This window comes from Podarcis muralis, chromosome 7, assembly GCF_964188315.1.
Source record: "Podarcis muralis chromosome 7, rPodMur119.hap1.1, whole genome shotgun sequence".
NCBI classification, from domain to species: Eukaryota; Metazoa; Chordata; class Lepidosauria; order Squamata; family Lacertidae; genus Podarcis; species Podarcis muralis.
This window is the reverse complement of record NC_135661.1, coordinates 88,953,640-88,978,286: the sequence shown is the minus strand read 5'-3', so window position 1 is coordinate 88,978,286 and position 24,647 is coordinate 88,953,640. Positions and strand designations below refer to the sequence as shown.

The 24,647-nt window shown below is 49.6% G+C and overlaps 2 protein-coding genes across 2 annotated transcripts; one reads left to right on the top strand and one right to left on the bottom strand.

The window, feature by feature from the left end:
* Positions 1-6,137: 6,137 nt before the first annotated feature.
* SYCN (syncollin) lies at positions 6,138-7,861 on the top strand. The gene has a single exon (XM_028716476.2). It carries the CDS (start codon positions 6,499-6,501, stop codon positions 6,895-6,897), a length of 399 nt encoding a protein of 132 aa, XP_028572309.1. The 5' UTR covers positions 6,138-6,498; the 3' UTR covers positions 6,898-7,861.
* A 2,719-nt stretch (positions 7,862-10,580) lies between these two features.
* NCCRP1 (NCCRP1, F-box associated domain containing) lies at positions 10,581-24,037 on the bottom strand. The gene is made up of 6 exons (XM_077932622.1): positions 23,683-24,037; positions 17,825-17,896; positions 16,850-16,937; positions 15,491-15,586; positions 13,160-13,304; positions 10,581-11,129 (listed from the first exon to the last, which is right to left on the bottom strand). The coding sequence occupies exons 1-6, from the start codon at positions 23,810-23,812 to the stop codon at positions 10,989-10,991; spliced, it is 672 nt and encodes a 223-aa protein (XP_077788748.1). The 5' UTR covers positions 23,813-24,037; the 3' UTR covers positions 10,581-10,988.
* Between the last annotated feature and the right edge of the window lie 610 nt (positions 24,038-24,647).

Here is a 24,647-nt window from a genome sequence, read left to right as displayed (position 1 = left end):
ATAGGTGGTCTTGAACTCCAGGGCGGGCGATTTAAAGTGTCTATATAAGGGTGGGCACACCTTGCTTCAGGGTCCTCCTCCTTTCCTACGTGTGAGGGGAGCACCCTGTTGCAACAGATCAATAAAAATCAGGCTTATTAGCTGCTTTGCTTCTCAATATTCTCTGCTTTGGCCTCTGTTATTTTCTCTACCGATGGAGAACCTACAAAGGACTCTATATGGGCTCTTGTGTCCCCCATAAGGGAAGAAGGGCAGGGTTTTGTTTATTACACGCCTTAACTATTGAGCTCAGGACTCAAAATGCCCCACTGGGTCAATTTTGTGCCAGCCCCTTTGGCACGAGATGCGGGGCTACTGACACCCCCCTTTTTATAACCAGGAGAGGGGAGCAATTTGTGGGGAGGAATGAAGACTTCATGTGGCAACCAATCTTCCTACGAGCTGGCTTCAGGAGTGTGAGACTGTAATTTCAGCTGGCGCCTGGAGGCGTGAGGCGAAAACGTTCCTCTTCGACCAGGCCTTGGGCAGATCGGCATCCGATACCCTTTCAAATGTGTTTGTGGGAGGGGGGTTATTGGTTTGTGCTTATTTGTTGTTACTGTTATAAGAATCCTAAGGTCTCAAATATAGAACAAATATTCATAAATGCACACATATCTAAATATATGAACCATGCGTCTGAAATAGTAAAGGTAAAGGTAAAGGTACCCCTGCCCGTACGGGCCAGTCTTGCCAGACTCTAGGGTTGTGTGCTCATCTCACTCTATAGGCCGGGAGCCAGCGCTGTCCGCAGACACTTCTGGGTCACGTGGCCAGCGTGACAAGCTGCATCTGGCGAGCCAGCGCAGCACACGGAAACACCGTTTACCTTCCCGCTAGTAAGCGGTCCCTATTTATCTACTTGCACCCGGGGGTGCTTTCGAACTGCTAGGTTGGCAGGCGCTGGGACCGAGCAACGGGAGCGCACCCCGCCGCGGGGATTCAAACTGCCGACCTTTCGATCGGCAAGTCCTAGGTGCTGAGGCTTTAACCCACAGCGCCACCCTTGTCCCCGACTGAAATAGTACAGGAGAGCAATCCTAAAGCCATTTTGACACTCCCAATGAACTCAAATATTCCTGTGCAGTAAAGGGAGGCAAATGGGGAAAGCCTTCCCATTGTCATTTTGCTTGCAAATCCTGCCTTAAGGGCACATTTGTGTATGAATAAGGTGAGCCTGTGACCTGGATTCAGGAATTAAAGTATTTACCATCACAAAAGAATGGCCAGGCTGCCCAGGTAAAGCAATCAGTGACCATTATCAGGTATCCTGGCAAAGGAGGATTTCTGCTGTAGACCGCCTCCTTTCTGTGATGTATGTATGATGGGGTTTTTTTGGGGGGGGGTCTTGGGCTACAGGGTGGGCAATTTCAAAAGCCTATACTGTATAAGGGCTTGTGCACCATTGGTCTGGGTTCTCCTCCCGCCTGCGTGTGATGAGTAGGGACCCTGTCACAACAGTTCCTTGAGTAAAGACCAGACTTACTAGGCACGTTGCTTCTCAATATACAGTGGTACCTCAGGTTAAGTACTTAATTTGTTCTGGAGGTCCGTTCTTAACCTGAAACTGTCCTTAACCTGAAGCACCACTTTTGCTAATGGGGCCTCCTGCTGCCGCCACGCCGCTGGAACCCGATTTCTGTTCTTAACCTGAAGCACCTGAAGTGTTGAAAGTCATGAGGACTGGAATCCTTATTTTCAGGCTCACAGGTCAGCGGCAACCAGAGCCCGTGCCTCGCTCAGGGTGCTGGGTTCAAATCCCGAGCAAAACGTCCGCTGCAGAAAATACTTCCTGCTCGAAAGGCCAGATAGCTGCTGCCGGTTGGTGTAGGCGACATGGAGAGAAATGAAGGCGACATGGAGAGAAATGAAGGCAGGGTCTGACTCTGAAGGCGCCTTGACCTCTCCACCCCGACCTTGCTTTCAAGATGAAAAGGCAGCTGGAATAAGAGCACCAGGGCTTGGCAGCTGCAGCTCATCCGTCAGGGTGACCTTGAGGGTGACGCAGGTGGGTGGGTGCTGAGACAAGGGAGGCAGGGTGCCCCCACCCAGTGGAAATCTGCACCTGGGCCTTGGGAGAGGCAGCAGGTGGAGGGCGGAGGGAGACAAAAATAGAAATGTTCCAATGTGGAAAGATTAGATAGACGATAGTCTCTGCAGGTGTTCTTTCTGGGAAAGGTGGTGTCCCTGCTGTTTTCCTGCTAGAAGTTGGGGAGGGGGCAGAAACGAAGGGGAAAGAAATGTCTCCACATTGTGGCCAGGTTAGGACCCCCATTGGGACGCGGGTGGCGCTGTGGGTTAAAGCCTCAGCGCCTAGGACTTGCCGATCGAAAGGTCGGCGGTTCGAATCCCTGCGGCGGGGTGCGCTCCCGCTGCTCGGTCCCAGCGCCTGCCAACCTAGCAGTTCAAAAGCACCCCTGAGTGCAAGTAGATAAATAGGGACCACATACCAGCGGGAAGGTAAACGGCGTTTCCGTGTGCTGCGCTGGCTCGCCAGATGCAGCTTGTCACGCTGGCCACGTGACCCGGAAGTGTCTGCGGACAGCGCTGGCCCCGCGGCCTCTTGAGTGAGATGGGCGCACAACCCCAGAGTCTGTCAAGACTGGCCTGTACCGGCAGGGGTACCTTTACCTTTTAGGACCCCCATTTGGGTCAGGGTTATAATAACAATAATAATAATAATAATAATAATAATAATAATAATAATAATAATAATAATAATTTATTATTTATACCCTGCCCATCTGGCTGAGTTTCCCCAGCCACTCTGGGCGGCTCCCAATCAAGTATTAAAAACTTCCCTGAACAGGGCTGCCTTCAAATGTCTTTCGAAGATAGGATAGCTGCTTATTTCCTTCACATCTTAAGGAAGGGTGTTCCACAGGGTGGGCGCCACCACCAAGAAGGCCCTCTGTCTGGTTAGGGGCCCCCTCCACCAGGGTCATCTAGTCCAAGCGCACCCATTAAGGTAAAGGGACCCCTGACCATTAGGTCCAGTCATGGCCGACTCTGGGGTTGCGGGGCTCATCTCGCTTTATTGGCCAAGGGAGCCGGCATACAGCTTCCGGGTCACGTGGCCAGCATGACTAAGCCGCTTCTGGCGAACCAGAGCAGCGCACGGAAACGCCGTTTACCTTCCCGCCGGAGCGGTACCTATTTATCTACTTGCACTATGACGTGCTTTTGAACTGCTAGGTTGGCAGGAGCCGAGACCGAGCAACGGGAGCTCACCCCATTGCAGGGATTCGAACCGCTGACCTTCTGATCGGCAAGTCCTAGGCTCTGTGGTTTAACCCACAGCACCCCCCACATCCCATTAGCCTCACGGTTTTACAACATCCTGCACTTCCAAAGTTTGGGGAGAAAACATTTGGATTGTGTAAACGTGACTGTGTGGGAAATGTTGAACTTTTCGGAGGAAAATATCTCCCGCCTCTCCTGGTCTGCAACACGGAGGACCTTAAGGTCCACATATGACAACACTTTGGAGGTCCCAAGTTGCAAGGTGGTTAGATTGGTCTCATCTAGGGCCAGGACCTTTTCAGTACTGGCCCCGACTTGGTGGAACGCTCTGTCACAAGAGACTAGGACCCTGCGGAACTTGACATCTTTCCACAGGGCCTGCAAGACAGAGCTGTTCTGCCTGGCCTTTGGTTTGGACTCAGTCTGACCCTTATGTTTCCCTCCCCTTATGGTTTTGATATACGGGCTACTTTTAAAATGAGGCTGCATTTTAAATTGCATTTTAACCTGTATTTTAAATTGGTGAGTTTTTTCCTAGTATGATTTTACTGTAATTTTACTGGTGTTAGTCACCCTGAGCCCAGCTCTGGCTGGGGGGGGCAGGGTATAAATAAAATTTATTATATTATTATTATTATTTTGAATGACATACCCACTAGATGGAATTTGACGACGTAAATGCATTTTCCATGCCTTCACTACGGCCAAAAGACTTGGTATTGATGCATTGGGAAAACGAACCTATGCCCCACTTTAGTCAATGAAGATTTGGCAAGACTCACAACTTATGAATCTCAGTGTATCTGAAGAAGTGTGCATGCACACGAAAGCTCATACCAAGAACTAACTTAGTTGGTCTTTAAGGTGCTACTGGAAGGAATTTTTTTGTTTTGACTATGGCAGACCAACACGGCTACCTATCTGTAACTTATGAATGGATTGCGTACAGATGTGGACTTTGAATGGAGAAGCATAATGGTATTTGGAACCCATTTATGACAGAATGTAGTGGGTTATAAATAACCATATATGTATTTGGATAATAATAACAACACTTATATACCTAGGCCCCGTGAGGGTCTTTCTTGTGTGCCTCTGCCATGAGGAGTCCAGGAGGTGGCAACACGAGAACAGGACCTTTTCTGCGGTGGCTCCCTGCTTGTGGAATGCTCTCCCCAGAGCGGCTCGCCTGATACCTTTCTCTATAACCACCAGGCCTTTGGCTCCTTAACTATCTGTGACCTAAATCTTTAGGTCCAGTGTATCATTGCTGAATTAACTAATTCATCTTTCGTTTCCCATTCCGATAACATTATATATATTTTGGGGATCAGTTTTATTATTTATTTATTTATTTATTTATTTATTTATTTATTTATTTATTTATTTATTTATTTATACATACCCCACTCATCTGGCTGGGTTTCCCCAGCCACTCTGGGTGGCTCCCAATAGAATATTGAAAACACAAGAAAACATTAAACATTAAAAACCTCCCTAAACCGCCCTTCTAAGTCTGGGGTTGGGCCAGGCAAAAGCTACAGTCAGGCTAAGAATCATAGACCCAAGAGACAACAGGACTGCTCAAGGTGCCCCGACTATAAAATTGGAGAAATCAAGAGATATATAGCTGCACCAGCAGCATATCTCTTCTTTCTCGTATCCAAAAATGCCAGAAGGTCCTTTACACTCGCCAGGAGCTTGGCTCTGCCCTCGCCGGTCCTGGGTGGAGCCTTTTAAAAAGTCCCATGTGCTCAGAGACTTTGCGCCTGTTCACTGGGGGATATAGGAAGCCCAGAGCACTTGTTCTTTTAGATGTCCCTTTTATGAAGAGGCACGTAGTGAGACCATTGGTCCCCGGCTGGTGAGGCTTGCTGACCTCCCGACAAAGCAAAAAGTTGACGTTTTCCTGTTAGGCAAAGATCAGAAGACGACCTAGATGGTTGCCAGATTCTGTGTACAGATCTGTAGGCACAGACCATCCCCTGACTCAAACTAGTTCGTTATGAAAATCCCCAAACTCGATTCCATGGGTGACTCTGGATTAACTCCCCGCGGTAGTTTATTGTTGGACATGGTTTTTAAATTTATTGTTGTACATTGTTGTAATTGTTTGTTTTTCTTCTGTGACTGTACCCCCAAGTGTGTTTTATAAGCTGGTCTCCGACCGTAATAAATTATCTATCTATCTATCATCTATCTATCTATCTATCTATCTATCTATCTATCTATCATCTATCTATCATCTATCTATCTATCTATCTATCTATCTATCTATCTATCTATCTATCTATCTATCTATCTATCTATCATCTATCTATCTATCTATCATTTACCTGATGATGCTGAAACAAAACAGAACTCCATTCTTAGATCTCTTCTTGTTTACAGTGGTACCTCAGGTTACATATGCTTCAGGTTACATACGCTTCAGGTTACAGACTCCTCTAACCCAGAAATAGTGCTTCAGGTTAAGAACTTTGCTTCAGGTTGAGAACAGAAATTGTGCTCCGAGCGTGGCAGCAGCAGCAGGAGGCCCCATTAGCTAAAGTGGTGCTTCAGGTTAAGAACAGTTTCAGGTTAAGAACGTACCTCCGAAACGAATTAAGTACTTAATGCGAGGTACCACTGTATTAAGTTTACAAGCACTTTCAGAAAAGCTGGATACAGTGGTACCTCTAGATACGAACGGGATCCATTCCGGAGCCCTGTTCGCATCTAGAGGTAAACGTAACTAGCGACGGCACGTCTGCGCACACGTCGCTTTTTGCCGCTTCTGCGTATGCGCGTGACGTCATTTTGAGCGTCTGCGCATGCGCAGAAGCGGCAAAACCCGGAAGCAACACACTCCATGACTTCTGGGTTGCCGCAGAGTGCAACTCGAACGCGCTCAACACAAAGCGTATTCAACCCGAGGTATGACGGTATATCGCTGTACGTTCCCCAGTTCCTCTTAATATTTATTTTCTTCTGTGCACACAACTGTGTTTTTCTGCTCAGCTCCCAGAATGTCCACCCTCAGAAACAGGCGGTTGTGGGTGGGCGCCTTGATTTGCCAGCCACCTGGGTTGGCACAGGGCAGCCCAGCTTGCCACCTTCCCACCCATATCTCCCCCCTGCTATCTCTGTGCCCGCCTCGGCCCTTGGCAGTGCTCTATAAAAGCGAGCCTATTCGCCGCAGGCTGCAACCTTCCTTCTCCCTCAACCGCTGCAACGATGAAGACCTCGCCAACCTTCCTCCTCGTCCCGCTGCTCTTCGCCATGGCCTGGGCCCAATGCCCGGCGCCGGCCGATCTGAAGACTGCCAACGGCACCAAGATCTGCGCCCAGCTCTACACCAAGAACAGCCCCTACTACGACCAGTGCTGCGCTGGCAGCGTCCTGGTGGTGCCACCGGACGAGGACCAGCCTTACATGCCATCTGCCTTCAACAACAAGGTGACCTCGCTGGTGGTAGGGCAGAGATGTGAGCTGACCGTCTGGTCCAGCAAGGGCAAAGGGGGCAAGACCCGCAAGTTCAAAGCCGGCGCTTTCCCGCGTCTCCAGGAAATCCGGAAGGGCATCTTCGGCGACTGGGCCAATGCCATCTCCGCCTACTATTGCAAGTGCAGTTGAGGAGACCACGCCAGAGCCGTGCGAGATAGGACCCCGTGGCCACGGGCAGCTCTTGCCAGCCTGACCCCGCAGCACCCCAAGCGATGTTCCCCCAGGTCTTGCACCGCAATGCCCCACTCTGTTGCCGCTAAGGATTCTGGGATAGCTAACTCCCAGAATCCCCTGCTCTTGCCATGGCAAACGCTCTTGCCAACTGGAAGATCTTCTTCCCAGAATCCTCCACGCTGCCCATGGCAAAATCTCTAGCCAACTGGGAGAAGTCTCTCCCAGAATCCTCCGCTCTCGTCACGTCTCCAGGGCAAATTCTCTGGTCAACTGGAAGATCGCCCTCCCAGAATCCTCTGCGTTGCCCATGGCAAAATCTCTAGCCAACTGGGAGAAGTCTTTCCCAGAATCCTCCGCTCTCGTCATGTCTCCAGGGCAAATTCTCTGGTCAACTGGAAGATCTCCCTCCCAGAATCCTCTGCGTTGCCCATGGCAAAAGGTCTGCCCAACTGGGGGATTTCTGCACCCAAACAAAATGTGAACCTCTAGGGAAAAAATCCATCTTCTGATAGCAAGCAATTCACCTACAGGGAGCAGGAACGATGCCACGAAAAAGCAGAAACCAGCAATTGAATTTATTTTTCACAACCGCAGCAGAGAAGGAGGGTTCTCCCTAAGCGTTGACGATCTCCAAGCTGGACACCTCGCTCGAAATATATGTAGCTTCTGGTGCTTTTAAGATCTTTCCTGCATTCCCCACTTTGTTCTGGGTGTAGGGTTTTGGGGTTTTTTTTGGGCTTTTTAAGACAGGCATTCCATCTTCAAAGCCATTGTGTCTCTTTCTCTCTCTCTCTCCCCCCTCACAACTGCTTCCCCAGAGACCCGCTTTGCAGCAAGCGCTCCTTCTGCCTCGTCTAGGCCACTATTCCTCTGCGTCGCCACGATAAACATAATTAAAAGCGAAAGAACACGGCTTTCGGAACACGTTCCGTCTCTCTCTCTTTTTTGTAGCTCAAGGTCAGCAAATGATGGGTAGCTTCTACTCTTTTCTCGCCTCTTGTAAACATTTAATTGGAAAGAGCTTTCAGGGAGCCGGGAGCAGAATACAATAATCCGCGCCAAATTGTTTTCAATTTAGCTCCCTTCCTCCGAGGCAGCTCCAAACTGGGCACCTCCAAAGGAGGGTGGGGTGCGAGAGATGGAGTTGGATCCAGGGCTTGCCACTTTGCCAATTTCAATGCCAGAGAGATCAACGCTTGAAGTTTGGGCAGGGGGAGGGTGCCTCTGAGCACAAGCAGAGTGCCGCAGAACTGTATAGCTGGAAGGAGTCCCCGAGGTCAACAAATCTAAGCACCGCGATGCAGGAATCGCAGGATTTCTGACCGATGAAATCCCCCCACCCGACTTAGATGGGATAGCTGAGACTCTGAATCTCAAGGTCGCGGGTTCGAGCCCCACATCGGACAAAAGATTCCTGCATTGCAGGGGGGTTGGACTAGATGACCCTCAGGGTCCCTTCAAACTCTATGATCCTATGAAAATGTCATAGAATCAGGCCAAAAAGCCGCCTTAGCCTTCATCCAGGGGTGGGGAGCAGAGACCACATCCTCCACTGGTCTTATTTCATGCCCTGAGCTTTTTGTCCCCGCCTGGAACCAAAGGATCATAGAATTCTAGCGAGGTGTGGGGGACCCCCAAAGGTCATCCAGACCAACCCCTGCAATGCAGGAATCGCAGATAAAGGATCGCTGGCAGACGACCACCCAAGCTGTGCTTAAAAAGGTCCAAGGAAGGAGAACCCACCACTGTCCACTGTTGAACGACCTTTCTCTTTAGAAAGGTTGACCGAATTTTTCGTCGGAATCTCCTTTCGTTGTTGCTTGAAACCGGTGGTTCTGGTCCTGCCCTCCGTAGCAGCAAAAAATAAATAAACGCAGGCTTCATCTTCCAAGGGAGAGTCCTTCAGGTATATTGGAATCACCTCTTCCCTACTAAATGCAATTTAGCACTGCAGCCTCAATGCCCAGTTTCCCATCTGTGCCATGGCAGTAAATGCAGATTTTCAATTTCTTTAACATCAGCAGTTACATCTAGACCAAAGGAGCGTTTCAGCCCCGTTCTTGAGTTTGCTTAAAATCTAAAACATCTTATCTCGTATTCCCTTGTAAGTTTTTAAAAACCTTTTTGTAAAGGCAATACTAGAGTTTTCACAGCCGAGTCCTCAACTCCTTATTGCTACTGCTTGGCTTTCTTTAAATAGGGCTGTGTCTAAAACTTGCCACTGAGGTTTTCAAACCTTTTTTGTAAACTCAGGGGAGCGTTCTAGCCCTGTTCTTGAGTTTGTTTAAAATCATTTAAGGTTTATGATTTCTCTGTTTCCTTCTGAGGAAACTGAATAGTCCAGTGAAACGAGGTTTGTAGCCGGCATCCCGCCAAGGCTTTGTTCAATTCTAGGTTTTTCTAATTTTTTCCCTTAAACTTTTTGATTTTTGTTATTTAGTTTAATTCTGTAAGATAATACCTCTTGTTTCAGGGATTTTCACGGTATTTCATTGGTTTTGTGTAATGGCACTATCCTGATTAAATATACGGAAATTTTCTATGTTTCTGGCTTCAAGGAGATGCACGGCGGCCCTCCAGACTCTGAATATATTGGAGCTGGCTGTGGTTCCGTCATATCTTCTCCAGGCTAAATATTCCCAACTCCCTTGACAGTGGAACAGTCTCCCTCGCGAGGTGGTGGGCTCTTCTTCCTTGGAGCCATTTAAGCGGAGGTTGGGTGGCCATCTGTCAGGGATGCTTCAACTGAGATTCCTGCATTGCAGCGGGTTGGACTAGATGTCCTTTGGGTGTCCCATTCCTACAATTCTGTGATTCTCTTCTCGGTTTCCAGGCCATCTCTGTTCTGCCCTCTCTGCTATGGAACCCCAGCCAGCTCCAATATATTTGGAGTCTGGAGTGCCGCTGTGCTTCTTCTTGAAGACGGAAACATAGAAAATTTCCTTATACAGTGGTGCCTCGCAAGACAAAATTAATTCGTTCCGCGAGTTTTGTCGTCTTGCGATTTTTTTCGTCTTGCGAAGCATGCTGTCGGGAAAGTTTTGGAAAAGCTTCAAAAATCACCAAAGTCTTCAAAAACCTCAAAAAAGGCTACCACACCGCGTTCTATGAGTTGCTCCTCGAAGTCAAGTCGCAACTGTATTAACGGTGTTAAGAAAAAGGAAACAAACTTGCAAGACGTTTCCGTCTTGCGAAGCAAGCCCATAGGGAAAATCGTCTTGCAAAGCAGCTCAAAAAACAAAAAACCCTTTCGTCTAGCGAGTTTTCCGTCTTGCGATGCATTCGTCTTGCGAGGTACCACTGTATTGAATCAGGATAGTGGTCCATCTAGATCAGTATTGGAGACAATGACTGGCAGCTGCTCTGCAGGTAGGGTGTCTCCCAGCCCCACCTGAAGATGCTGCCAGTCAAAGTTGGGACCTAAGCTATGGAGCACCGAACCCCATCTCTGCCCAAACAACCACCCCTGCAAGGTATGCCAGTGTTACAATAATCTTTATTGTCATTGTCCCATACAGAACAACAAAACTGAAAATCTACATTTACTGCCATGGCACAGATGGGAAACTGGGCATTGAGGTTGCAGCGCTAAATTGCATTTAGTAAGGAAGAAGCCTCGCTGACTTGCTTCCGAGTAAGCCTGCAAAGGACTGCGTTATGAGGAGTGCAAAGGGTAGGCTTCACCTGCTAAGAAGGCCCCAGTTTAGCTGGGGGGGGGGTGTCAGGTCTACAGGGAGGGGTTGATCCGAGAAAGCGAGGAACCAGGGATTAGCCCCCAAACCTTTTCCCAGCAAGCCATATCCCTGACCTGGAATAAAATGGTGTCAGGAAGAACAACGGTGCCTCTGAACATGGGCAGAGTGTCTTCCTCTATATACTACAAAGATGCTGTTTGTAGTTGCACATCTGCTTTTAATCAAGATGCAAGAAAACGTCATTCATGGTGGGTCATCCTACAGGATCTGGGCGGCTCAGGGAACCCCCTGAACGCCCCCCTTTGATGCCCCACACAATGCCTGACCACCCCACCGCTCCCCCAAATGCCATCAGTCCCGCAGCTGGGCAGAGACGCTGCTGTCCGTCACTCTCGTCCGGAGGAATCCAGCCGGCGTCTCGACCTCTTTGGCCTTGTGGAGGAAGTGGACATAGCGCAGTCCTGCTCCGTAGCGCTGGAATACGTGGGAGACCTTGAAAGAGATCAGGGAGGAGAGGACGGTCTCAGTCCACAAGGCTACAACCACAGGGGTGTCGGCTGGAGATCCCAAAGTTCCCCCAGCTTAACGCACACATATGTACCCATTTCTCGGACAGGCAAACTGAGTCCTTAGGGGTTTTTTATGACAGCAGGCAGTGCGCCTCAGCCAACCCAGTTAGACCCAGAACAGTCAGCGTTTGGGGCTTTTTAGTTTAGAGAAAAAGCGAGGAAGTGGCGACACGGTGGAACTTTATAAAATTGCACGTGTCGTCGGGGAAGTGGGTGGGGAAAAGCTTTCCTCCTTCCCTCGTGGATGTCCACGAGAACTTGTGGACATCCAGGAGTTTGCAAAACAAGACTGAGGAACTCCCCTTGAAGAAGGGTTACAGTGTTTGGCATTTTAAAGTTTGGAATCATAGAATTACAGAGCTGGAAAGGACCCTGAGGTCATCCAGTCCAACCCCTGCAATGTAGGAATACGCAGCTTTCCTGTGGGGGGATCGAACCTGCAACCTTGGCCTTATCAGCACAGCGCTCTAGCCAACTGAGAAGACACGATGCTTTATAAAATTATGAAGGGCACAAAGGAAGCAGATAGAGAAAAGATTTCGCCTCTCTCGTAAAATGAAGTCCTTCTTTAAACAGCGCGTGGTTAAACTGTGGAACTCCCTGCCACATGGCCCCCAACTGGGATGGCTTTAAAGGAGGATTAGAAAAATTCATGGGGGAGGAGAAGGTTATCGATGGCTATGCTCTGCGCTCCACAGTCAGAGGCAGCAATGCTCCTGAACACCAGTTGCTGGAAAATGTGGGAGTGGAGATAGCTCCTGTGTTCGAATCCTGCTTGCAGTTGCATCTGATTGGCCACTGTGAGAATAGGATGCTGGACGAAACAGTCCAACCCCCTTGCCAGGCAGGACTCCCTGGTCCTGAATGGGGCAACTGTGCCCCTGAAGGACCAGGTGCGCAGCCTGGGAGTCATTCTGGACTCACAGCTGTCCATGGAGGCGCAGGTCCACTCTGTGTCCAGGGCAGCTGTTTATCAGCTTCATCTGGTACGCAGGATGAGACCCTCCCTGCCCACAGACTGTCTCACCAAAGTGGTGCATGCTCTGGTTATCTCCCGCTTGGACTACTGCAATGCGCTCTACGTGGGGCTACCTTTGAAGGTGACCCGGAAACTACAACTAATCCAGAATGCGGCAGCTAGACTGGGGACTGGGAATGACTGAAAGACCTACATTGGCTTCCAGTACGTTTCCGAGCACAATTCAAAGTGTTGGTGCTGACCTTCAAAGCCCTAAACGGCCTCGGTCCATTGAAGGAGAGTCTCCACCCCCATCGTTCTGCCCGGACACTGAGGTCCAGCTCTGAGGGCCTTCTGGCGGTTCCCTCCCTGTGAGAAGCCAAGTTACAGGGAACCAGGCAGAGGGCCTTCTTGGTGGTGGCACCCGCCCTGTGGAACGCCCTCCCACCAGATGTCAAAGAGAACAACAACTACCAGACTTTTAGAAGACATCTGAAGGCAGCCCTGTTTAGGGAAGCTTTTAGTGTTTAATTGACTATTGTATCTTAATATTCTGTTGGAAGCCGCCCAGAGTGGCTGGGGAAACCCAGCCAGATGGGCGGGGTATAAATGATAAATTATTATTATTATTATTATTATTATTATTATTATTATTATTATTATCAGATAGAGAAAAGATTTCCCCTCTTTCGTAACACTAGAAGTTATGGGCATCCAAGGAAGTGAACGCTGGAAAATTCAGGAAAGGGAAAATGAAGTCCTTCTTTAAACAGCGCGTGGTTAAACTGTGGAACTCCCTGCCACATGGCCCCCAACTGGGATGGCTTTAAAGGAGGGTTAGAAAAATTCATGGGGCAGGACAAGGTGATCGATGGCTATGCTCTGCCCTCCACAGTCAGAGGCAGCAATGCTCCTGAAAACCAGTTGCTGGAAACTGTGGGAGTGGAGTGTGTCTTGTGTTCAAATCCTGCTTGCCCACCCAACCCGGCTCTTACGTGATGCCAGTTCTTGTTTTCCTGCCTGTCCTGCTCGCCCTCATGTGCCACGTGGTGAAATTCACCCAACACCGTGGCCCTGTCTGCTCCCAGGAGCCGGACGTGGAGTTCATAGACAGAGTCGGCCAATTTGCTGTTTTCGTACCTGCAGGAAGAAAGCAGTCCTGTTAGGGCTTATGGTTTTGTCCCCCCAAGACTGCCTTTATCACTGCAGAACTGCTGCCCTCTGGTGGTCTGAAATAAAGCATGTGTGAACACACTTTTGCACCTGATTTACTAGATATACCGTATTTTTCGCTCCGTAAGACTCACTTTTTCCCTCCTAAAGAGTAAGGGGAAATGTGTGTGCGTCTTATGGAGCGAATGCAGGCTGCACAGCTATCCCAGAAGCCAGAACAGCAAGAGGGATTGCTGCTTTCACTGCACAGTGATCCCTCTGGCTGTTCTGGCTTCTGAGATTCAGAATATTTTTTTTCTTGTTTTCCTCCTCCAAAAACTAGGTGCATCTTGTGGTCTGGTGCGTCTTATAGAGCGAAAAATACGGTATTTACTGACGGTGCAATTGCATCTTACATGCATTTAACCTCTGCAATTTCAAACATATGTGGCTGAAAGCAAGCTGAATGAAATTGTGCGAGATGTCCCCCTCCTATTCATCACGCCCCCACTCAAAAAAACCCCACATTGTAGTGATGTATGGAAGTGAGAGCTGGACCATAAAGAAAGCTGATCGCCGAAGAATTGATGCTTTTGAATTCTGGTGCCGGAGGAGACTCTGGAGAGTCCCATGAACTGCAAGAAGATCAAACCTCTCCATCCTGAAGGAAATCAGCCCTGAGTGCTCACTGGAAGGACAGATCCTGAAGCTGAGGACAAGATGGCTGGACAGTGTTCTCGAAGCTACCAGCATGAGTTTGATCAAACTGCGGGAGGCAGTGGAAGACAGGAGGACCTGACGTGCTGTGGTCCATGGGGTCACGAAGAGTCAGACATGACTAAACAACTAAACAACAACACCAACAATTTGAACCAGGGCTCTCCAAGACTTAACCTGGAATTTTGCTATCAGAATATATCAGGGATGTCCAACTCCCAATAGACTGTGATCTACTCACAATAGTGATGGTGATTTTAGGAAGCCAAAGTTGTGGAGATTTGGGTTTTTTTTCCTTTTCTGCTTTTCTGTAAGGAAATTGCTGAGGGGCCGGAGATCAACCAGGATCTACCAGGAACACCCCCGTGATCTACCAGTAGATCGTGATCTACCTGTTGGGCATGCCTGGAATATATTATAAGCAAGGGATGAATGCATCTGAGCATGTACAAAGTTTATTTCCCTCACTCCTGTGGAACTGCCAGCCTTGGGGATCTTGCCCCTAAAAATAGGCTACTCATCAGTGGTGTCAGGGAGAATCTTTGACAGAGAGCCTGGGGTAAGGGATCAGGTCAGAAACCAGGACAGGGGAGGTAAAAGATCACCACCACCACCATCAAAATATTAAAAATACAATAAAACATCAGACATTAAAAATTCCCTAAACTATGGGACTGATGGGAAGGGTTCTGCCACAGACCGTCTGCACGGCCCTTGTGCAAATCACTTAATTTACGAAGCAGAGCCCAAGTTGTTTTGGAGTTGAAGGACAGGCTTCCAGTTCAAACAGCATACCTTTCTAGGTAGCATCAAGCCCCAGCACTTCTTTTTAGAGAGCCAGTGACGCTCTCAGTGTGCTTCTTGCCCATTGTGCCAAACAAGGCCACGAAAGAACCGGGGTCGTAGAATCATAAAACTGTAGACTTGCAAGGGACCCCCAAGGTGTTAGAATTCCTGCTCCGTGATTGCAGTCATGGGATTGCTGTCTATCGCATGACGGAGTATGTTTTGACTCCACCGAGTGGGAAGTGACGGAGACAGGATGTTTGTGTTCCTGTGTTCCCTGAAGTGGGACTATTGTCCTTTGTTTTTTCTCTTTGCTGTCTGATGCTAGAGAGAGAGGGAACCGTGTTGCAGTGCTCCGTGTGTGTTTATATGTAAATAAAGGAGATTAGCCAAAATGCTGAGTTGCTGAGGTCTGTCACGCACATGCTGCGCAAACTCTGCGGATCCCTAAGTGTGCCGGTGTCGGTTAGCATCGGTCGCTGTGATGTTCGGGCTGAAGAAAGCTTTTGAAGCTCCTGAACGATCGACCAGGAGGGAGAAAACATGCCAGTCGGGCATGTGTCTCTGCCAGGGTCCTACTCGAGTGTAGGATGGGCTCCTGATATCCAGGGTCATCCAGTCCAACCCCTTGCAATGCAGGAATGCAGGGGGAACTAACCACACACACTTACCAGTCCATGACGGTGAAGTTTGGCTGGTATGAATCCAGTAGCTCCTCCCAAAATCCTTCGGCCACCAGGTCTATGTGTTGCTGCTTAACGCACCAGCTAGAAAGGGCAAAAGGGAGAGAAGGAAGCAGGTCAGCTGTTCCAATGAGACTCAAAGAGACAAGAGCAGCTCACAGGGACTCCAGTGCCGGATTTACGTATAAGCTAAACAAGCTATAGCTTAGGGCCCCACTCTCTTGGGGGGCCCAAAAAAATTTAAAGCAAAAAAAACCTGGATGCACATTTCCAAAATATAAGATAAACAACAAATAAAATAAAGCTTATATACAGCAACAGTGTTTTGTGTTGTGTAGGCTCCTGTGACGTAAGTCATGGACCCCACCTGCTAGCCTGCTCCCTAAAATATCACTGGTTTGCTCCTTTCTATATATAGGTAGGGACGCGGGTGGCGCTGTGGGTTAAACCACTGAGCCTAGGACTTGCCAATCAGAAGGTCGGTAGTTCAAATCCCCGCGAAGGGGTGATCTCCCGTGGCTCGGTCCCAGCTCCTGCCAACCTAGCAGTTCAAAAGCACGTCAAAGTGCAAGTAGATACAGTGGTGCCTCGCAAGACAAAATTAATTCGTTCCGCGAGTTTTGTCGTCTTGCGGTTTTTTTCGTCTTGCGAAGCACGGTGTCGGAAAAGTTTTGGAAAAGCTTCAAAAATCACCAAAGTCTTCAAAAACCTCAAAAAAGGCTACCACACCGCGTGCTATGAGTTGCTCCTTGAAGTCAAGTCGCAACTGTATTAACGGTATTAAGAAAAAGGAAACAAACTTGCAAGACGTTTCCGTCTTGCGAAGCAAGCCCATAGGGAAAATCGTCTTGCGAAGCAGCTCAGAAAACAAAAAACCCTTTCGTCTAGCGAGTTTTCCGTCTTGCGAGGCATTCGTCTTGCGAGGTACCACTGTAAATAGGTACCACTCTGGCAGAAAGGTAAACGGCGTTTCCGTGCGCTGCTCTGGTTCGCCAGAAGCGGCTTAGTCCTGCTGGCCACATGACCCAGAAGCTGTACGCCGGCTCCCTCGGCCAATAAAGCGAGATGAGCGCCGCAACCCCAGAGTTGGCCAAGACTGGACATTACCTTCTATATATAGGGTGCCGACATTCTGCATGGACTGGTTGCACTGCAACATGTGCAAATGGCTTGAGATACCTATTAGGTCCATAAATTACCATATAGCATATATTCAACACCAAAAACAGCGGCCATTTGTTGTTGACAAAGGACAGCTGGACATGTAAATGGCCCCATTGCCTTCAGTAGTTTAGGGCCTCATCAGACCTAAATCCGGACCTGCCAGAGACATAGTCCTCCACTCACCTATAGCGTGGCAAGACAGACTTTGGGGCGACTTCTGCCTTGTCTGACTCCAAGGGCTCGATGCTGACTTGCCATCCTTTGAAAATACCTGTGGGGAGAGATGGAAAGGGGACCCCCCAGAGGAAGGGGAAATGGTTTTAGTAGATCCGGGGGCCTGCCCGCAGACGGTCCGGGAATCAGTGTGTTTTTACATGAGTAGAATGTGTGCTTTTATTTAAGGGGTTATTTGTGGGGCATAGGAATTCGTTCATCCCCCCCCCAAAAAAAATAGTCCGGCCCCCCACAAGGTCTGAGGGACAGTGGACTGGCCCGCTGCCCAAAAAGTTTGCTGACCCCTGGTTTACGGCATCTTTTAAAAGTTCCATTTCCCCCATCACAGAAACAACTCCTTGGAAACGCAACATTGATGTGCAACACAGAAGCATCACAGGTATCAGTCAGAAATCTGAACCTGTGACTTGACACCTGCCCATCAAGTCATCTTGTAAGTCTTTGTCTCCCACCTTGGGCAACTCATTTCCATTTCCTTTTGACATTCTGATCCGTTTAGTCTGGCTTGAGTCATCTGATCGCTTGTTCAAACATTTCTCTATGGATGGCTCGATTTATGCTCTTCCTCCCATTGTGAAACTATAATCCGCCCCCTTTGACGGATCCCTGACAGGTCCTGCTATGTTGTCGTCACGCTTAAAGGATTATGACCATCAGTGACCCGGGTCAGAGTACTGCTGTTCCAAAGCTTCCCAGAATATGATTTTGTGGTTCCTGGTTTGAGTTTTATTTATCAATAAACTGATTTTTACACTCGCTGTGTGTTTTTATTCCTAAGGAGCGAGTTTTTGACTTCTATCAATAACTTCCACTCAGGAGGAAATTAACAAGTTGCACATGCCAGCCAGCTCTGGGCTTGCAAGGAGAGGCCCACATCCAGTTGCCACAACCCCAGTCGCCTCCCACTGTCACGCATTATGTCACCTTTGGGGTCCAGGGGATTCCAAGCTGCCCTGGGAAGCGTCAGGAGGGGCGCTGGCTCCGAAATATTCACACCTGTAAAATAAACGGGGGAAGAGGAAAATGCATTGAACCTTGATAATAAATAATAATAATAAAATTTATTTATATCCCACCCTCCCCAGCCGAAGCCGGGCTCAGAGCGGCTAACAACAGTAAAATAATACAGCATTCTAAAATCAATTCATTATAAAATCACTTCAAATCAAATTGATGGCAACCGTTGGGCTAGAGTTCTGTGAAGAATTACCAAAGGAGGGGGTCAGGCTGTGCCCTGGCCAGAGGCCTGGTGGAACAGCTCTGTTTTGCAGGCCCTGCGGAAAGATGTCAAGTCTCACAGGGCCCTGGTATCTTGTGACAGAGCGTTCCACCAGATCGGGGCCAGTACTGAAAAGGCCCTGGCTCTGGTCGAGGCCAGCCTAACCTCCCTGTGGCCCGGGACCTCCAAAATGTTTTTGTCTGAAGACCATAAGGTCCTGCGTGGGACATACCAGGAGAGGCGGCCCCGTAGGTACGAGGGTCCTAGGCCGCATAGGGCTTTAAAGGTTAAAACCAGCACCTTAAACCTGACCCTGTACTCCACCGGGAGCCAGTGCAGCTGGTAATGCACTGGGTGAATGTGATCCCGCAGCAAGAACCCTGTAAGGATTGCTTTTAGCACCAAGCCCAGCCAGTGCCATAGCATGGGGGTGGGGACCCCAGGGCAACTGCAAAAAAAAAAAAATATTACGGGTGCACCTCTGCAGGTGCCACCTTAACAGGAGATCTGCACCCATGTCTTGCTGCTGCTCTGCAGCGCTGTCTGGCAGCAGCTGCAGCGCCGCATGGAGGTGCCGGTTACAGGGCAGAATACTTTCCTTGCCCTGGGAGCCAGCAATCCTCGCTACGCCACTGCCCTGCCCTGAACCTCTCTCACATACATAGGCGATTCCTGCATTGCAAGGGGATGGGCGGTTCCCTTCTAACGAAACAGTTCTTTATAGGTATCTCGTTGGCCCTGTAAAATCAGAATGCTGGACTACATGGGCCCCTTTGGGCTTTATCCAGCAGACACTTACTGCGTTCTTAAGAAAGGGCTGTGTTAATTGGGAGTGACAAGAGGAGGCCTGGAAGCTACAAGGCCTCCTTGCAAGCGCGCAAGGATTATGACTGCCAATTAATTACAGTAATTGCGGAGATCTTCCTGCACCCCCAGGCTGGCAGCACCAGCAAGGCCAAAGACAAGCTGTTTCAGAGCTCTGGGAGTTAATCTCCTGCACAAGCAAGTAATAACATGTTTAGGCATCCGCCCTGCCTTGCAGTGGCCTGGAACCCTGACTAGCCAGAACAGTAAAAACTCTTCTCGGCTCAACATCAGAAAAAGCCGTTTGCTATTTTCTGGAAGGGAAACAGGCAAAGGACCTTTCATTAAAGGCTGACACTGTCAGATCTCTCAAGCAACCTCCTTGCTCTCCCCCCCACGTTCATTTGCATGCTTGCGGTCCGTTGGCTGGAAGGATTCTAGAGGCGGACCCAGAGTGAAAATCAACCCATTCATAAATACTGTGCAGATCTGCCAGCTGATCACCAACCTTCCTGGCTGGGATGTAACAGAATGACTACGCACATTCCAACTTCTCAGTGGCGAACGGTCAAGAAGAGGCATTTAAGCAGCTGGGATAGAGGTTGCCAACGTGGCGATAACAAGCCTCTGAGCTCACCCACCTGCCCCACAGCCCCTTGGGCCAGCAGGTGGTGAGGACAGCCCTCTGTTCCTCTCTTGAAAAGGACCTTTGGCTAAAGGAGAACGTTGGAAGAGTGAAAGTAACTCCCTCCTCTTTCAGATCTATGTGCTCCCTGGTCCTGAATGGGGCAACTGTGTCCCTGAAGGACCAGGTGCGCAGCCTGGGAGTCATTTTGGACTCACAGCTGTCCATGGAGGTGCAGGTCCATTCTGTGTCCAGGGCAGCTGTCTACCAGATCCATCTGGTACGCAGGATCAGACTGTCTCACCCGAGTGGTGCATGCTCTAGTTATCTCCCGCTTGGACTACTGCAATGTGCTCTACATGGGGCTACCTTTGAAGATGACCTGGAAACTACAACTAATCCAGAATGCGGCAGCTAGACTGGGGACTGGGAGCAGCCACCGAGACCACATAACACCAGTCCTGAAAGACCTACATTGGCTCCCAGTATGTTTCTGAGCACAATTAAATGTTGGGGCTGACATTTAAAGCCCTAAACGGCCTCGGTCCTGTATACCTGAAGGAGCGTCTCCACCCCCATTGTTCAGCCCAGACACTGAGGTCCAGCTCCGAGGGCCTTCTGGCAGTTCCCTCCCTGCGAGAAGCCAAGTTACAGGGAACCAGGCAGAGGGCCTTCTCGGTGGTGGCGCCTGCCCTGTGGAACGCCCTCCCATCAGATGTCAAAGAGATAAACAACTACCTGACATTTAGAAGACATCTGAAGGCAGCCCTGTTTAGGGAAGCTTTTGATGTTTGATGCATTACCGTATTTTAATATTTTGCTGGAAACCGCCCAGAGTGGCTGGGGAAGCCCAGCCAGATGGGTGGGGTGTATATATAATAAATTATTATTATTTCAGTCTCAGATTGATTCTGCCGGATCCGACTTTTGCCCTGAGCCCTTGGGAATGTAAACTGGGGTGTGTGTGTACCTTTCCTTCTTATGTGTGAATTGGGGCGGGGTGGGGTGTGCTGATCCGGAGAAGGATGAAAAGAAGAGAGTAGAAGGAAGAGAATATTCCAGAGTGTTCTGTGACATCACAGCAGTTTCTGCCAATGGTATCGGCTGAGCTACTTGCAGGTAAGCCTGTAAGGGACAGACAGCTGATTCCTAAACTCAGCTAAGACTCTTAGAACAAGCTCAAGTATTTGTGGCCTGGTAATGTGGCTAGCAGTTGGTAATGTAACCTAGCAGTTCAAAAGCACGTCAAAGTGCAAGTAGATAAATAGGTACCGCTCCGGTGGGAAGGTAAACGGCGTTTCTGTGCGCTGCTCTGGTTCGCCAGAAGTGACTTAGTCCTGCTGGCCACATGACCTGGAAGCTGCACACTGGCTCCCTCAGCCAGTAAAGTGAGAAGAGCGCCATAACCCCAGAGTCGGCCACGACTGGACCTAATGATCAGGGGTCCCTTTACCTTTAATGTAGCTGAAGGTGGAGACTTCTCTGCCAGCAAGAGATGAGTCACCTCTATGTTCCGGCATATGCTCTAACTCAAATATGGAAGGTATCATAGACTCGCAACCCCAGCAGAATGCAAAGTCCTCTCAAGGCTCATCACTCAGCTCTTGCAATATCTACCCAACCTTCGGTGCGACAAGCACACCTAATTCCTGCAAACATCCGTCCTAAATCCTGCATCCCATATCTCTGTTATTTTTTTCCTCGGCCTCCACATCCAGATATGTTTTGAATCATCTAAAGATTTTCATCCTGTGCCACTGTAAATATGCACCTAGTTTTTGGAGGAGGAAAGCAAGAAAAAAAATATTCTGAATCTCAGAAGCCAGAACAGCAAGAGGGATCGCTGCGCAATGAAAGCAGCAATCCCTCTTGCTGTTCTGGCTTCTGGGATAGCTGTGCAGCCTGCATTCACTCCATAAGACGCACACACATTTCCCCTTTCTTTTTAGGAGGGAAAAAGTGAGTCTTATAGAGCAAAAAATACGGTATATATTTATAACGGCTCAAAGAGCAACTTACAAAATCAGTAAGAAGAGCCTGTTTGCCTCCAGGCTTACAATTGAGAGACATGGCACAAGAGGAAAAGGGGAGGGGAGGGAGGAGGAAAACAAGCTAGCTCAGATGCTAACTCCTAGTAGCAAAACGCAAAATTGAATCGATGCAAAACTGGACATGCCTGTCACCCGATAAGCCAGCTGCTCAATGCTGTAGCTGTGAGTGAGGAGCTGGCTGGCTGGCTGGCTGGCTGGCAAGTCAAGCCGTCTTCCTATCTCAGACTCCTGCAAGGGCAAGTCTAGCAAATAGCCATTGAACAGTGATCCCTGCTGGGAGAAAATCCACTTCAGTTAGAGGTATCTTTTAATGGGCAAACGTGTCCCTGCTTCCTAGTCTCTGATAAAGCACCGTCTGGCGGAGGAATGCCTTATTAGAATTCCTCTCGCGCCTTTCTTGCCAGCATTGTCATTCTTCAGAGTTCAGTTCTCTTCTCGGGGTCTCGGGAAGCTAAATCTACGAAGGGATGCATCTCAGCTCCAGAACACACTCCGTGTAAACACAGAGGCGCGCCAGAAAGACACCACACAGAGCGCGGTCTGGCTCCATCTCCTCTGCAGAGCTCTTCAGGTGTTTGTTTGTTTTGGGTTGCTAGTTTCTCCAAGTCTGTCAGTTTAAGATTAAGAGGCAACCCTGACTTGGCTCTTCAGGCACAGCAAGGGATGCTATTGCAAAGGAAACAGAAGTGGAACAGAGCAGCCTTCACCCACCTGTCTTCTTCCAGGTGTTGCCAGACCACAACTCCCATCAGCACCCCAACCTGAGGCTGATGGGAGTTGTAGTTCGACAACATCAGGAGAAAGCCGGGTGGACGAAGGGTGGAATATAGCTTCAGTAACATGTAGAGCATGGGGACGCGGGTGGCGCTGTGGGTTAAACCACAGAGCCTAGGTCTTGCCGATCAGAAGGTCGGCGGTTTGAATCCCCGCGACGGGGTGAGCTCCTGTTGCTCGGTCCCTGCTCCTGCCAACCTAGCAGTTCGAAAGCACGTCCAAGTGCAAGTAAACAAATAGGTACTGTTCCGGCAGGAAGGTAAACGGCGTTTCCGTGCGCTGCTCTGGTTTGCCAGAAGCGGCTTAGTCATGCTGGCCACATGACCCAGAAGCTGTATGCCGGCTCCCTCGGCCAGTAAAGCGAGATGAGCGGCGCAACCCCAGAGTCGGCCACGACTGGACCTAATGGTCAGGGGTCCCTTTACCTTTTTAACATGTAGAGCAGGGGTCAGCAAACATACCACGCCTTGGGCCGGTGTCTCCAGCGCCGATCGCACGGTGGGCTGGAGGGCGAGGGAGCGCGTGCCCATACGCGTGCGCACATGCTATTTCCGGTGCACTTCCAGGTCGGAGGAGCACTGAAATAGCTTGTGCGCATGTGCACGGGCCTCCTCAGACCCAGATGTGCACCAGAAATAATGCTTGTGCATGCACAAATAACTATTGCTCATGCGCACAAGCTATTTCTGTTTTTTTTTAAAAAAATCATTTTTATTGATTTTCCATTAAAGAACATACAATTAAATATCCAATCATAATACTTCAATTAAAAACCTAAAATAAAAAAGATCAAATTATAGTCTAAATTGTATTTATTAATTTCTTGGGGCTCCCCACGGTCTGGATCTCTGGAGCATATCTCCACATCTTAGTCCTGCTTCCGCACAAGCTAAGTGGGCAGTGGTTGCCGTGGGCTGGATAAGCAAGTCCCTGGGCCTTATCCGGCCCCCAGGCCTTAGTTTGGGGACCCCTGATGTAGAGGCTTGGGAGATAGAAATATTTGATATTTCATTGATTCCTAGAACCACAGACTTATAGAGTTGTACGGGATCCCCAAAGGTCATCCAGCCCAACCCCGTTCGAGGCAGCAATCCCCGCTAAGAAGTGCCAAAAGGGTCTTGCCAAAAACGCTTTGCTCCGGGGCTGGGGGACCACTTCTTGCAATGTTGACCCTTAGAAAGGCCATTGGGGGGTGGAGGTGGTCAACCCCCCTCTTTTGCAAAGCAGGCACCCCTCCCTCCCTTCGACCCCCCCGGTCCCTTCGCAGGGGCTGAAGGAGAAGCGGGCGCCAGGGGGAGCCGCGTGGTACCTTCGGGGTTGGGGTTCCGCAGCAGGTTTCTCTCGAAGGGCTTCAGCGCGGGGTCGGGGGCGACGGGGACCCCCGGAGGCGGCTGCTTCGGGGCTCGCTTCCTCTGTAGCGGCTGCTTCTCCGAAGCCATCGGGACAACGGCAGGAGCTGCAGGGCAAGCCAAGCGGGAGTCGTCGGAGGGGAAGTTTTGCAAAGTGCCGGCGGGCGGCTTGCGCAAGGCTGTCCTACCTTGGAAGCGGGAGGGAGGGGAGAGGCGGACCAGTGGCCACAGAAACTCCCGGAGGGAGGGCGGAAAGCGATGCAAAAGGGCCTTCTGCAGCCGAGGAGACCCGCCCAGCAACCTGCCTCACCTCCACCCGTCTATTTCTATCCTGTTTGTTATATATTTGACTTTTGTCTCCAAGGAGCGCAAGGTGGCGCGCATGACGGGTCTCCTTTCCCCTGTGAGGGAGGTCAGGCTGAGAGGCGGTGACTAGTAGTCCCCAAGGCCAGAGTCAGCGATCTTTATTATGGACCAGTGGGGGGGGATTTGAACTCAGGTCCAGGTCCGACACACTAAGCACCACACCACAGTGGCTCTCTCATTCCAAAATCAAATATTGGGGCGCCCTCCTCCCCAACTCTAGATACACACAGCATGCCCTGGAGACGAAGGGCGGACTAAACTTGCAGGGAGGTAAAAGCACTCTGCACATGCACAGCAGGCGACTCCAGCTGTGGCACAAGATGGTTTGGGGTTTAGAAAAAGACAAAATAGGCAGCGTCTTCCTGTCGTCCCTGGATTTCATCTTCCCAACAAACCCAGAAGGTGGGTTTCCCCTTCCCATTTTATAGAGAGGGAAAACTGAGACTTAGGAGGGAAATAGTCAATGTTCTTGAGGAGAGGCGTGGATACTGCTTCTGTTTGTTTGTTTGTGTGTGTGTGTGTGTGTGTATGAATTATTTTGATGTTATACTACACTGAA